The 14186-nt window shown below is 32.9% G+C and overlaps 1 protein-coding gene across 2 annotated transcripts; it reads left to right on the top strand.

The window, feature by feature from the left end:
* The first annotated feature begins 10555 nt into the window (after nucleotides 1-10555).
* On the top strand, nucleotides 10556-13553 carry LOC121250785 (protein DETOXIFICATION 41-like). Of its 2 annotated transcripts, XM_041150002.1 has the most exons (9): nucleotides 10556-10651; nucleotides 10740-11064; nucleotides 11203-11747; nucleotides 11843-11929; nucleotides 12065-12121; nucleotides 12334-12572; nucleotides 12880-12998; nucleotides 13116-13202; nucleotides 13326-13553. In XM_041150002.1, the coding sequence occupies exons 2-9, from the start codon at nucleotides 10756-10758 to the stop codon at nucleotides 13398-13400; spliced, it is 1518 nt and encodes a 505-aa protein (XP_041005936.1). In that variant the 5' UTR covers nucleotides 10556-10651; nucleotides 10740-10755; the 3' UTR covers nucleotides 13401-13553. The 2 variants fall into 2 exon arrangements, with proteins under 2 accessions (XP_041005936.1, XP_041005935.1); XM_041150001.1 differs by lacking the exon at nucleotides 10556-10651 and having other exon boundaries at nucleotides 10658-11064.
* Nucleotides 13554-14186: the final 633 nt, after the last annotated feature.

Genomic DNA, 14186 nt, shown 5'->3' with positions numbered 1-14186 from the left:
ATATATTGTTTCAAAATCAAGAAACAATAGGACCATCGCTCAACTCTTGGAGTCAGGAAATCTAATCTTGACCCATAATGATGGCAGAAAGATTAGTTGTTTTCCATCTAGACGACGAATGGACGAAAGGGAACGGAGGCGGTGGTGGTGGCGTCGTGATGAAAGAAGTGAGGATTCTGGGAAGTGGGGCTAGCTGGCTAGGCTTTTCATTTGTAGAGGAAAATGTGTTCTAAAGGTTTATAAGCCGGGTTGTACGGGTCGAACCCGAACAATAGTTAAAACTGCATTTTTCGGATCAGGTCAGGTCAGATTTTACGGACGGACCGGGTTGATCAATTTCCTACACAGGACTACTCTCCATGGTGACAGTTTTCCATTGGAGGTGTGTGGAGAGATATAATTGTTCGATTATATCAATGGCTATGTATCTTGTTAACTGTTGCCAATGGATCTATATAAAGCCCTTTGTGTCACTATAAGATTGCATTTTGATCCCTATTTTTCGCCGACCCATGAGACCAATACCCTAATGGGACTTCTTACAATATTCTGATCTTTATTTTTCCATGAAATAGGTCTGCTATATGATCTATCATCTTCCTCGTTGATAAAGGTGGTGAAGTCTAACGGAAAGCTTAACATAAAAAAATTCCTTTTTTATCCATTTTCATATTAAAAGCCTTGGTCTTAAATTTGAGGATTTTGGAGAGAACTAAATGGGGTATTTTGATTAAAATATATAGAAAAGTGCTATACGGCATCCACTGTAGTGGTGCACACAATGCACACACTACGTGGATGCCTCTCATCCAATTGTTTTTTTTTCTTCCTTTGGCTTCTCTCTCTCATCTCTCTCTCACCAGCGTCTCTCTCCCGTCTCTCTCTCTCATCAACTCTCTCTCATCATCTTCGCTCTCTCTCTCATCTCTGCTCTCTCTCTCTCTCTCGTCTTGCTCTCTCTCTCTCATCTCTGCTCTCTCTCTCTCTCTCTCTCTCTCTCTCTCGTCTCGCTCTCTCTCGGCTCGCTCTCTCTCTCTCATCTCTGCTCTCTCTCTCTCGTCTCGCTCTCTCTCTCATCTCTCGTCTCGCTCTCTCTCTCATCTCTGCTCTCTCTCTCTCTTGTCTCGCTCTCTTTCTCATCTCTCGTCTCGCTCTCTCTCATCTCTGCTCTCGCTCTCTCTCTCTCTTATCTCTGCTCTCTCTCTCTCGTCTCGCTCTCTCTCTCATCTCTCGCTCGTTCTCTCTCATCTCCACTCTCTCTCTCTCATCTCTGTTGTCGCTCTCTCTCTCTCTCTCATTCTCTCTCTCATCTATGCTCTCTCTCTCGTTTTTCCTCTCAAACATGTGGTGTATATTTTGACACCTAATGTGTGTAAAATTGACTTTAATAAACAGTAGCTTCTATATATAATATTTCAAATATATAGGGTGACGTATAATTCAAAGAAGATGGCTGAATGTTTAAGCAAAGAGAACATGGAGGTACTTTCAACGTAATGAATTTACGTAGCTGCATGCAGGGCTATCCATACAAACACGGCGTATAATTCAATGTAGATATGGTCGCCCCACTGCCCTATGCTCTTGTCGGATGGACAAGCAGAACAACAAATCCGTCTGTCTGCTCGGTCTACCAAAAGGCAATCATTGCAGTAGTACCCATCACCAAATTACTTTTATGTCTCGCTGCTCCCTCCCAAATAAATAACAATATAAACGGAGAAAATATTTTAAATACAAATAAATTATATAAAAATAAAATTATAATATTGATGTAGTTTGATATAGTAAATCAAATTATAAAATTATTTTTATTATAAAATAGATCTAACGGATCACATTAAACTATATCAATTTATGAGTTTAGTTTTATATAATCTTTTTATATATGTAATAATTTTCTATTATCATATATGCAGTATCTTTATTTTAAAGAAAAATAACATATGATCATATTAATCATACTAATTTCGGAATTGAAACTCTCTCCAACGACTACATACATAACATGGATGGCTTACAGCTTACTACTTTGCTTCAACTCCTCAAGAATCCTTCCCGCACGCTTTCTATTGACAAGTGAGCCCTAAGTGCCGATACAATTGTATGTTCTTCACCAGTGATAATTTGGATTGCTTTTTTTTTTTTTTTTTAAGTAAGCATATTATAGATAATAAAAGATACAATGTTTAAGGAAGATCCTTTATACTATCAATATACAAGTGATTTGGATTGCTTGATCTCAGTAATTTATTCACTATCTTACTATGGCCCTAAATGGAGCACCGCACCATTTTGTAAATGCCTAATTTTATTTAATACTTGCATATATATATATTATATATCTACATGATGTTTTGATAAAACCGAAGTATTATTGTTTTTTATGAGTAAAATGAGAAGGGATACCCAAAAAAAAAAAAGGGGAGATGATTAGAGAGGATCAAATAATACTCGAATGGAGTCATTAATGACATATATAGGGTGGGATACATGCATCATACATGTATTAAGTGTGATGCATTGGGTACAACCATTGGAGCAATACTGACACAATGAGTAAAACCCTTAGCCTTTTTCAACAAGGCCTTAAAGGGAAGATCCCTACTACTATCGATATATGAAAAGAAACTCTATGCTTTGATTGCAGCAGTGATGAAGTGGAGGCTCTACCTCTTGGGAAGGACCTTTGTGGTCAAAACTAACCAACAAAGTCTTAAGCACCTAATTGACCAAAGGATTGAACACCAAAGATGGATCTCCAAGTTGATGGGGTATGATTTTATTGTGGAGTACAAAAAGGGAATAGAAAATAGGGTTGCAAATGCACTATCCAAAAAAGGGCAAGAAATAGGGGTGACCCTAATGTTACTTTCACTTCCTACCGTGGAGTGGGTAGATGACCTCAAGGCTGCCTGTGCTAATGACCTCAAGTACAATCTCTAATCTCACAGTGTTTGGACAATAAGCTGGGAGCTAAGTACACTATGAGAGATGGTTTATTGTTGTATAAAAATAGACTATATATTCCCCACAATGAGGAATTCAAAAGGAAGGTTTTGGAGCTAACTCACAGCAGCCCATTGGGGGCATTCTAGATTATGAGAAAACCATACAAAGGGTACCAAAAGATTTCTTTTGGCTTGGGCTCAAGAAAGAGGAGTCATGGCAGAGGAGGTCGTGACCTCTGCCAAATAATTAAAATCCTAAATACCCTTCCAGGAGGATTACCCTAGCCTCTCGAAATACCATCCCAACCATGGTCCCAAATCACCATGGACTTTGTTGAGAGCCTCCCAAATTCCCATGGCTTTAATAGTCTCTGGATAGTAGTAGACAAATACACTAAATACAGCCACATGATTCCACTTAACCATCCCTATACTTCCAAAGGTATAGCGCAACTGTTTTTCCAACACATATTCAAACTACATGGCCTCTCTAACTCCATCATCTCAAATCGAGGCAAGACTTTCAAAAGTAACTTTTGGCATGAGATTTTTAAATTACAAGGAGTTCAAATGGCACTCAATACCACGTATCACCCTCAGACAGAAAGGCAAACATAGGCAGTAAACAAGACCCTCGAAAATTATCTGAGGTGCTTTTCAGGGGATAGATCCCAAGATTGGTCTCTTTAGATACCATTGGCAGAGTAGTGGTGTAATTCCACCCCCATTTATATACCAAAATAACCCCCTTCGACGCCCTATACTACTATTCCCCTCCCAGATGGATGGATTTTGTAACAAACCCTAGCTTAACAGGGCACGACTTGGGGGAAGTACAAAAGAGGAAGCTTTGGGACATGAAGTTACGTTGACTTAGTCTGAAGTGGAGTTAAGAGTAGGAAGCAAGTACATGCCAAGCATGGGCTGAGATTCACGGGCTCATCATGGGGGCTCACTTATCTTAGATGATAGTCTTTGTATGGGCTTGGAGTATGTCCCATTGGGCCTTATTTAGTTAATGGGTTGTATTAATTTCGAACTGGCCTTTAGGACCTTATCTTTGTTTCCTTAGTTCGGCCCACGGCCTTTTATTTTCGTTGGCAATCCACAGTTTATAAGTTGAGGGAATCATTCTGTAGTATTATTCTAGAATGTTCAAGACCTTATTTTTCCTTCATTTTTTCTCATTTTCTTACCTATTTTCCTAGAGGAGCTCCCCTTGAAGAGAGCAATCTATTCTATTTTACTTTATCTAAGAGATCTGTTACAGGTTGCCACAACAATTGCCACCCCCTGCATACGTTGCCACCCAACACTGCCTTGCACCAAAACCCACAACCAACATGTGGTAATTCTCTCCACTGCAAGCTCCTCCCACGTCCTCTGTTTTCCTTAACCGAAACGAGCAAGCAAAGACCTCGGTGGAAGTGAGTCCTCGTACCCCTAACCGCAACCGGCAGCCACCACATCTCAGAGAACGCCACCCCAGGCTGCCCATAACCTATGTATTCTCTCTCTCTCTCTCTCTCTCTCTCATCTTCTCTTCATAGTCTGCTACCTAGCCGCACCTAGACCAAGCCATAAACCACCACGTTGCCAATGTATCACAATTAATCTGGTTTCAGCTTTCCATAGAGCCCATGCATGTTTCTTTGCTATTTCAAAAAAAGTTCTGCTACATACAGACGTATTCCTTACACATTTTATTGATGTGATTGACCAAAACAATTATTTTATATTAAAAAATATGGCGCAACCAATCATATTAGTGAAGTGCACAAAGAAGTACGCAGAAGTGATTGCACATAAAGTTTTTGTTCTAGGAAATAATACAAGTAGTATGCACTTTAAGCTTATATTATAGTCTGCTTGTAGTATTTGGGGTCTACTACTTACACTGATGCACGAAATATTTATGAAATTTTAATTATATTATTAAGTATAATTTTTACAATCAAATTATTATAGTAAATCATAAAATTTTAATTTTATATTTTAATGCTATAAATATGATGCAGACTATTTCATGAAATGAGCTTCACTTTTTAATTGATAAGTTTAGGTAAAATATAATTTCCTATTAAGTTAGAATTTGAAAGTGAAGATATGTTATTACTATTTAAATCATTTTAGTATTTATTAATTTGGTATATAATAGAATAATTATTAAAGCTCTTTGCACAATATTTATTTAATTAAGTAAAATATTATAATACATTTTCAGGAAATTAGTGACATATAGTATTTCGTATAGGTAACGGTCTGCAAGACGATATTTTGGAATTAATGATACAAGATAAGTAGTTTGATCATAAATTAGGATCATCACATGTTAATTAGATAAATTATTATTAACGCCAATTCTTGATAGCCCCTTTTTATGTACCTTGTATGTCATGAGTTATGCAAACATAACATTCATTATAGTTCATGACCATGTTAGTTCCATCTCGTTTAATTCAACATTTTATAATTATGTATGTATTATGCATGTCATGCACCTCATGATGTTAGATATATATTGTGAGTTTTGAATATATAGCAGTGATGATGTTGAGATCAGTCCCTTCAATGATGAGGTTTCTAACCCCAAGAGAGCAAGAACAACCCACCTTGAGAGGAGGCCGGCTCTAGCTTCTCCATTTTATTGTGACAGAATGTAGCTAACATTTTAATTATTGGCATGCATGCTTCAAGCGAATGTATTTGGGGGATTGGGTATTATGATCATGAACTTAATTGGTTGCCGAGGAGCGAGCCATCATATAATCATGTCCATTGCCACTACTGCAAACAAAATAATAAAATGGTGAGCATATATGCATTATCATGTTAATTCAAAAAGATCAGATAAGAGTGGTAGCTAGCTAGCAAAAGTCTAGATAATGTTGATGATGATCAAGAGTAATGTTATACACCACACTCTCATCTTATTTTAATTATATTAAGTAATACGTGGCTTATTCATCACAATTAGATGATAAAGAAGCATGTAATAAATGATCATTTAATAGTGATAAATGTGACACGTCTTACTTAATAGAATGAAAGTGGTATAATAGTAGTATAGAATTTTCTATTTAGAAATTGACGGTGCTACAGTCATTGACACTTTGTATACAGTGTTACATCTTTCTTTTTTTTGTTCTTTTAAAGCATTTTTTGTATATTTTTTAAAAATAAAATATAAAAAATAAACAAACACAAATACTAAAAAAATGGATCGATACAAATGATAGTAAAGGAAACATTCTCCTTTCTTGGTTAATTTCATTGAACAGTTTAATGGAAAAATTTTCCTCCTTGTAAAGGAAAATACTAATATGCCCAAAGCATTTGATCAAAGAAGGCGACTATTAAAAAGGAAAAATTTTATATACCACACTATCATCTACTAAATAAGATATGACACATTTATCATTATTAGATACTCATTTATAGAATGCTTATTTATTATATAATGGTGATGGATGTACCACATCTTACTTAAAAAAATGACAGTGTGGTGTATAGCATTACTCTTAAGATATGTTTGGATTAAGTTGAGTTATTTATGAATAGAAGTGATTTGAGATAGTGGATTGAGTTTTGTGGGTCCACCTAAGATGAGAGATGTGTTTGGATATTCAGATGAGTTTAAATATATTTATAGAAAGTTGAAAAAGATTGTGAGTCATGCATATAAAGAGTTGTTGAGTTGAAAAAGATTATAAGTCTCACGTATAAAGATGTTTTGAGTTGATATGAATTTAATAATTTAAGAATTTGGTATTTAGATATTAGACTCAACTTACAATTAAATTCAACTAAGTTATCTTAGTTCGGATTAAGTTACAAACAGGGCCTTAGTAAAATTAATGCACCTGTGAACGAGTAGTGCTCGAAATAGTGGTGGAGCTAGAAATTTTGTCTAATTTAAAAAATATATATATATTTAAATTCTTCTTTCACTTTTTCCCATACTTAATAAATGATATATCGATTATTCTAAGATTTTCCAGGAAATTGCAGTTTTGTCTCTTTTTTTTTGGAGTTCTTTCATTGATTCGGTCCCCACTCTTCTGCGATCTCAAGAACGGTACAACGTTGTTGTCCAAAGAGTGTTGCTAGAGAACGGCCCGGGTTCAGTAGCCCCACGGCGCACCATTAACGTCACGTCCCTTTCTCATATTCCTTCTTCTCACTTTGCATAATCACGTTTCTTTCTTTTTCTTTTTAAATTTTTAAATAAGAAAAATTAAAATGACTTTAAAATAAAACAGGCCCTGTCATCAATAATAGCATCAATCCAGATATTTAAGCTGTATTTAGGTGTTTAACTGAGTTAATTTGAGTTGAATTAAGTTGATAGAATATTATTAAAATATTATTTTTTAATATTATTATTATTATTTTGAGATTTGAAAGTTCTGTTTGATTTTGCAGTTTAAATATAATGAAGTGAGATGTTTTATTAAAAATTAAATAAAATATTATTATAATATTATTTTTATTTTGAGATTTAAAAAAATTAAATTATTTATTATATTTTATATAAAAATTTAAATTTTTTTTAATAATTATATGATGTGAGAAGATATGATAAAGTTGGTTTTATCACAAAACCAGCCCTTAGTTTTCAAAATTTTAGGAAAAAAATTTAATTTTTTTGATAAGGTTTTGGGATGTGAATAGTAATTCCCTAAATATGAAAAGTTACTAATCATCCCTAAATTATTTTTTATAAATATTTTATTCTAACAAATAAAACAAATTTTTTTTTCTAATCATCTACACATTCTCTCATGCTCATATTTATTATAGTTTTAAATAATAATTTTAAAAATAATTTAAATAATTACGAAAGTATAAAAGAAATAATTGTAAAAATATTATCGAAAAAAATAATTTAGATTTTTGTTTAAAATATTTGCTAGAGAGTAATAATTCAAAATATAAGAAAAAATATAAAATAGTAAGTAGTTAAGTTTGTAAATAGAAGTGAGATAAAATAAAAAATTAATAAAGAAATAATAGAAAAATAATAAGAAATGAGATGTAGGAAGTTTTTGAAAGATGAGTAAATTTAAAAAAATCTTTTAAAATGTATACATTTTAACTAAATTTTAGAAAAATTTATCGAGAACTTAATGTAAATTATCAAATAGTGGCACAGGTTAATGCCGAAACAAAATCTAAGGATATGTTTAGATGTTGAAGTGAGTTGAGTTGAGTTGAGTTGTGATGATAAAATATTGTCAGAATATTATTTTTTAATATTATTATTATTTTATAATTTAAAAAAGTTGAATTGTTTATTATATTTTGTGTTAAGATTTGAAAAAATTGTAATGATGAGTTGAGATGAGTTAAGGTGAATTTGATAACCAAACGCACCCTTAATCTATTTATTATCCAAGTTCAACTTTACCATAAAAAGATAGATAATTGTGTCGATTGCACTAAAACAATATCTCTTAAATAGGGTTTAGATAGTAAGATGAGATGAAATAATTTTATATAAAAGTTAAATAAAATATTATTTTTTAATATTATTATTATTTTAATATTTAAAAGAAATTAAATTATTTATTATATTTTATGTAGAAATTTAAAAAATTATAATAATAAAATAAAATAAAATAAGATAAGATTGAGTAATTATTGAATCCAAACCATAGCTTACTCTTTCTTCCGAAGGGACTCTGAATTGGAGTAGAAAAAAAAAAAAGGAAGGATACTAAATTGATTTTCAGTAAAGATATTTTTTTAAGGGTAATTTTATATATATTTATGAAATATGTAAATATTGTATAATTATTTTGAAAAAAAAATAAAATTCATTATTATAAAATTAATTTTTTTTAAAAATGAGTCTTATATTTTATTTATTTTTTTAAAATAATTACGTGATAATTATATAATTTATAATTATAAATATATATAATTTTTTAAATTTCAAATCTAAAATTAACAATATGCGCAACCCGACGCTAACGCACCGGGTGCTGGTTGCTGTTCCCAAGTATTCTTATCGAAATGTTGTTCTTTCTGAGGTACTCAATGCATCCAATGCTTTTCACTTTTTTCCACTTCTAGATAAGGGAGCTTGCTTGTCAACTTCCTGACACAAGTTTCTCTGGCTGAAATGGAATGAAAATGATAGTTTTCTTCTTTGTCCTATCACTTTCATTTTAATTTATTTAATAATTAAAGAGTAATTTTTAATATATTAATATATATTTTTATTTTTTAAAAATATTTCAATATGTTAAAAAATATTAAAACAAAAGAAGAAAAAAATAAAAATAGAAGATTGTGCTAGGCGCCCGTTCAACAATTATTACTAGACGACAGCCTAGCTTGACCTGGCTGAAATTAAGGATATGTTTTGCAAGTCAAATGAGACATAAAATTTTTATCATATTTTATTTATTTATTATAATTGTTTTAAAATTTTTATATAAAATATAATAAATAAGTTAATATTTTTAAATTTTAATTCAACATTTTTAAATCTTAAAATAATAATAATATTACAAAATAATATTTTAAACTTTTATCTAAAACTAAAAATTATCATCTCATTACCTAAGCATATCCTAATAATATATTTTTTAATGCATGGATTTATGAATGTTGTTTTACTCCTTTCTTTTTAACATGGGTAGTAATAGGATTACTATCCATTTACTATAAATTTTTATAATATATTTATTTTTTTATTATATTATTTTAAATATTTTTTTCACATCCTTAATTATTAAAAAAAATTAAAAAATATATATAATTTTATTAATAATCACTTTTTTAATTATTAAATAAAATAAAAAATACAAGAAAGTAAAATAATAAAATAATAAATGAGTAATAAAACGCTATCATTTTCTTTTTAACATAAAATCCAAGTCTAGGCTAGCCTTTCAAAGGTTATATTGAAAGGCCCAAAAGATTCCAGGAAAATAAAGTAAAAAGATTCTATAATAATGCTATAAATTACTCTATAACAAACATGTAGAATATGTAGCTATGAATATGTTTTTTTATTTCTATAAATATTTTTTTTATTGACGAGACAGTGACCATATTATATTTTAATTTTAAAATATAAATTGAAGAAATTGAGACAAATAATCAGAAATACTGAAGTTGCTCATCCTTATGACAAGAAATTTCATATAGCAATGATACGCATCAGTCGCACTCTTCACACATTTAACGGGATGTTTTTTTTTCTTCTTCAACACAATATGCTGCGGCTACATCAGCTGATGTAAATAATTTTTCAATTCCAGAAGCAAGACAATAAGGATGAGCTATTTGTTTATCCAAATTAGGACCTTAATTATAGGTTGATGAAGCCATCACCAACTTTACCAATACCAAATCGCTTCCTTCTTTGCATTATTAATTATTACAATTATATCGATATTAAATTAAGAATTAAGAATTTCATTTTACAATCTCATACTATTATAATTTTTTTAAAAAAAAAAATGATTTGTTACACTCCCTTTAAAAATAAAAAATAAAATAAAATAAATCTAAAATCCTCCTCAGTCAGCTTCAGCGACATTCTCCCCTATTTTTCTCTCTGCATCAAACGATTCAAACCTACATTTGCAGATACAGAGGAGGAGAGAGAGAGCTGGTTGGTGAGCACCAGGTTCTGGAGTGGTAGCTGAACTCTTTTACTGGGTCAAAACCCTAAAACAAAAATGGTAGCTGATCTTTGGAGGCCTTCATATTCACGTTGTATGCACTTGTTTCCCGTTCATTCGGAAGTATCCTCAACTCTTATTTTTCTAGGGCTTCGAACCATATCATGGGCTCCGCAGAGTGCCAGCCGCTGCTACATGGACTCTACACCCACAATCGGATTTCCGACTTGTCCTCCGATGCCATCGAAGAGTCCTTGGAACACCGTCCTTTGGAATTCCGATTGTGGCTTCGGTTAGTGGCGTGGGAGTCAAGGATCCTCTGGCTTCTGTCTTGGGCATCCATTGTAGTTGAGCTATGCAATTACATGCTAAGCTTTGTGACCCTGATTTTCTCTGGCCATTTGGGAACCTTGGAACTTGCTGGGGCCTCCATAGCTAGTGTTGGCATGCAGGGTCTAGCTTATGGGATTATGGTGTGATTTCCTTTAATTTTTTTTTACTTCGATTTAAATTAGTTATTCTGGTTTTTGCACACCTACTGTACGTCGATATTCATAAATTGTTGCAGCATGTTTTGATCTGAACTTGATATTTCCTTCTCAAAAACGCAGTTGGGCATGGCCAGTGCTGTACAGACCGTGTGTGGACAAGCATATGGAGCAAAGAAGTACCCGGCAATGGGTATCATCTGCCAAAAAGCCATAATTTTGCACCTGGGAGCAGCAGTTCTCCTCACCTTTCTCTACTGGTACTCTGGCCCCATCCTGATAGCCATAGGACAATCGGAGAGCATAGCTGAGCAAGGCCAGATTTTTGCGCACGGTTTGATACCCCAACTCTATGCATTTGCAATATACTGCCCGATGCAGAGGTTTCTCCAAGCACAGAACATTGTAAATCCTCTGGCATTCATGTCTTGTGGGGTATTCCTATTGCACATTCTCCTCTCGTGGTTGGTAGTATACGTTTTGGACTACGGACTTTTGGGGGCTGCTCTAACACAAAGCTTCTCTTGGTGGATTCTTGTCTTTGTCACTAGTCTTTATATTCTTCTAAGCCCCTCTTGCAAGGAAACTTGGACAGGTTTCTCTATCCAAGCCTTCAAAGGGATTTGGCCTTATTTAAAGATCACTGTCGCTTCTGCTGTCATGTTGTGGTAGAAAATTTGCCTCTCTTGCTCCTCTCTAATATTTTTATCTTCTTCCCGTCGTGTTTAACAATTTACTGAGCTTCATCATAATATTGATGTAGCTTGGAGATATGGTACAGCCAAGGATTGGTACTTATATCAGGGCTCCTCCCCAACCCTACAATCTCACTAGACTCTATTTCTGTTTGGTACGTACGTCAACGCTCAACCCTATGACTTCTTACACTTTTTTTTTTTCATGTATTCTTCGTTTTTTTGCAAACGCTAAATTGTTAACTTGCTTGTCATGCATATTCTAATGTGTAAACTGTACATGATTTCAGTATGAATTACTTGAACTGGGACATTGAGTTCATGTTGGGACTAAGCGCAGCAACCAGGTCTGTTAATGTTAAGATTTCCAAATTCTTCTTCTTGAGTTATCTGTGTTCTCTTTGATACAAAGATTTAAAAGAATAATGATAAAGACAATGTTAATTTTTTACGACAGTGGTATTCTTTTAGAAAAGGAATCTTGAAAAAGTTGTAAAATATTTGCTACTGCTGGATTTAAAATCACAATCGATGATCACGGATTTTCGGTGGGTTGCAGTGTCAGAGTCAGTAATGAGCTTGGGGCTGGACATGCCAAGGTTGCAAAATTTTCAGTACTGGTGGTGAATGCGACCACCATACTCATTAGTACAGTTTTCAGCATAATTGTTCTGGTATTTCGGGTTGCATTGAGCAGACTCTTTACATCTGACGCTGAGGTCATAGAGGCTGTGTCCAACCTGACCCCATTGCTCGCCATTTCTGTTTTCTTAAATGGCATTCAACCTATACTCTCAGGTAATGTCACAAACACGTATGGTACAAAAAGACAAACATATATAACAAAACAGAGACTTTGTTTATATACCCTTAATAACTAAATTTGTTTCTTCTCATCCCTTTAACTTTCTAGATTTACATACTTATCTCTTTCATATCATGTTAATCAATTGTTCCAAAAGTTTAAGTTGATAGAGAGAAATAAATTTAATTGTTTAAATTATATTCTAACATATTTAGATGAAAAAGAAAATAAAGACCATGGGTCATGTCCTTCCATTATATATAAGCATTTTTTCCTTTCTTTTCTTCTTTGGAATTTTAGGCGTGGCAATTGGAAGTGGATGGCAAGCTGTGGTGGCTTATGTTAACCTAGCCACTTACTATCTCATCGGTCTTCCAATTGGATGTGTTCTTGGATTCAAAACTAGTCTAGGAGTAGCAGTAAGTCGAATCTCTCTCTCTCTCTCTCTCTCCAAGTATTAGTTGTATATTTGTGTGTCATTACTATAAGTAAAGAATAATGGGATGGGATGCAAATTGCATGGTGGCCTTTGTCAGGGAATCTGGTGGGGGCTGGTCATTGGAGTTCTTCTGCAAACAATAACTCTAATTATACTAACTGCCAGGACAGATTGGAATATTGAGGTAATTAAATTCATTAATTTTGTTTGTTTTCATGAAGGAATCTGTACGTACGTGTAAGTCCTTTTTTTATTTGAATTGCCTTTGTTTTTTTTCAATCATTTTACAATGCCTATATGCATGTAGGTCCAGAAAGCCGCAGAAAGGTTGAAGAAATCTGCAGAAGATGATACCTTAGACTTGGTGGTGGCCACCAAATAAGCTCTCTTCTCCTGATCTAGTTAATTTCTTGCAATGCTAGAGCAATATTTACAATCAATTATGCCATCTTACATCTATTATCTATATGTATAACAGTTTGAGCAATCCGTCTCCATCAGATTATGCAAAGAAAATGTAAAACACAAGACCTGTGCTATGATATCATTTCCAATGGTACTGTGACTGTGAGGCAAATTATGTACTTTGACAGTAATCATCAATGAATGGTTTAACTGATCTCTCTCTCTCTCTCTCTCTCTGATCTATATATTTTTTTATCATTTATTTCTTCCCATCATTTGGTTTATTTATTTTTCAATGAAATATATAGAATTAATTTTGGATAATGATGTGGTTAATTAACTCACCATGCTGCTTGGCTCTAATAGACATATTTTTATATTTAAAATTTAATTGAATTTATCTTCTTCTAATGGTTAATTAATCAAGATGATCACTAAAAAAATAATTACTTAATTCTTTTTTGAAACTGGTTAAACCTGCAATAAATTCTTTTGGATTCAAATCATTGGATTCCATTCTATTTCCAACTGAAAATGACGAAAGGGAAAGACCAAATTCAGTGAAGATTTATTATGTTTGTCACGCATGTTGTGCTGCAAACTACAGAGCTGGGAACCAAAAAGGTAAAATCTGTACCTTATGGCAGATTTTTTTCCCTTATTCTTCACACTCCCTCCAAATGTATACCATAATGTCATTGCCCTTAAGATATATTGTATTTTTTTTTATTTTTATAAATTACATTCTGTGACAAGGACATAG

This window comes from Juglans microcarpa x Juglans regia, chromosome 2D (assembly GCF_004785595.1).
Source record: "Juglans microcarpa x Juglans regia isolate MS1-56 chromosome 2D, Jm3101_v1.0, whole genome shotgun sequence".
Classification (NCBI taxonomy): domain Eukaryota; kingdom Viridiplantae; phylum Streptophyta; class Magnoliopsida; order Fagales; family Juglandaceae; genus Juglans; species Juglans microcarpa x Juglans regia.
This window is presented reverse-complemented; position numbering and strand designations above follow the sequence as displayed.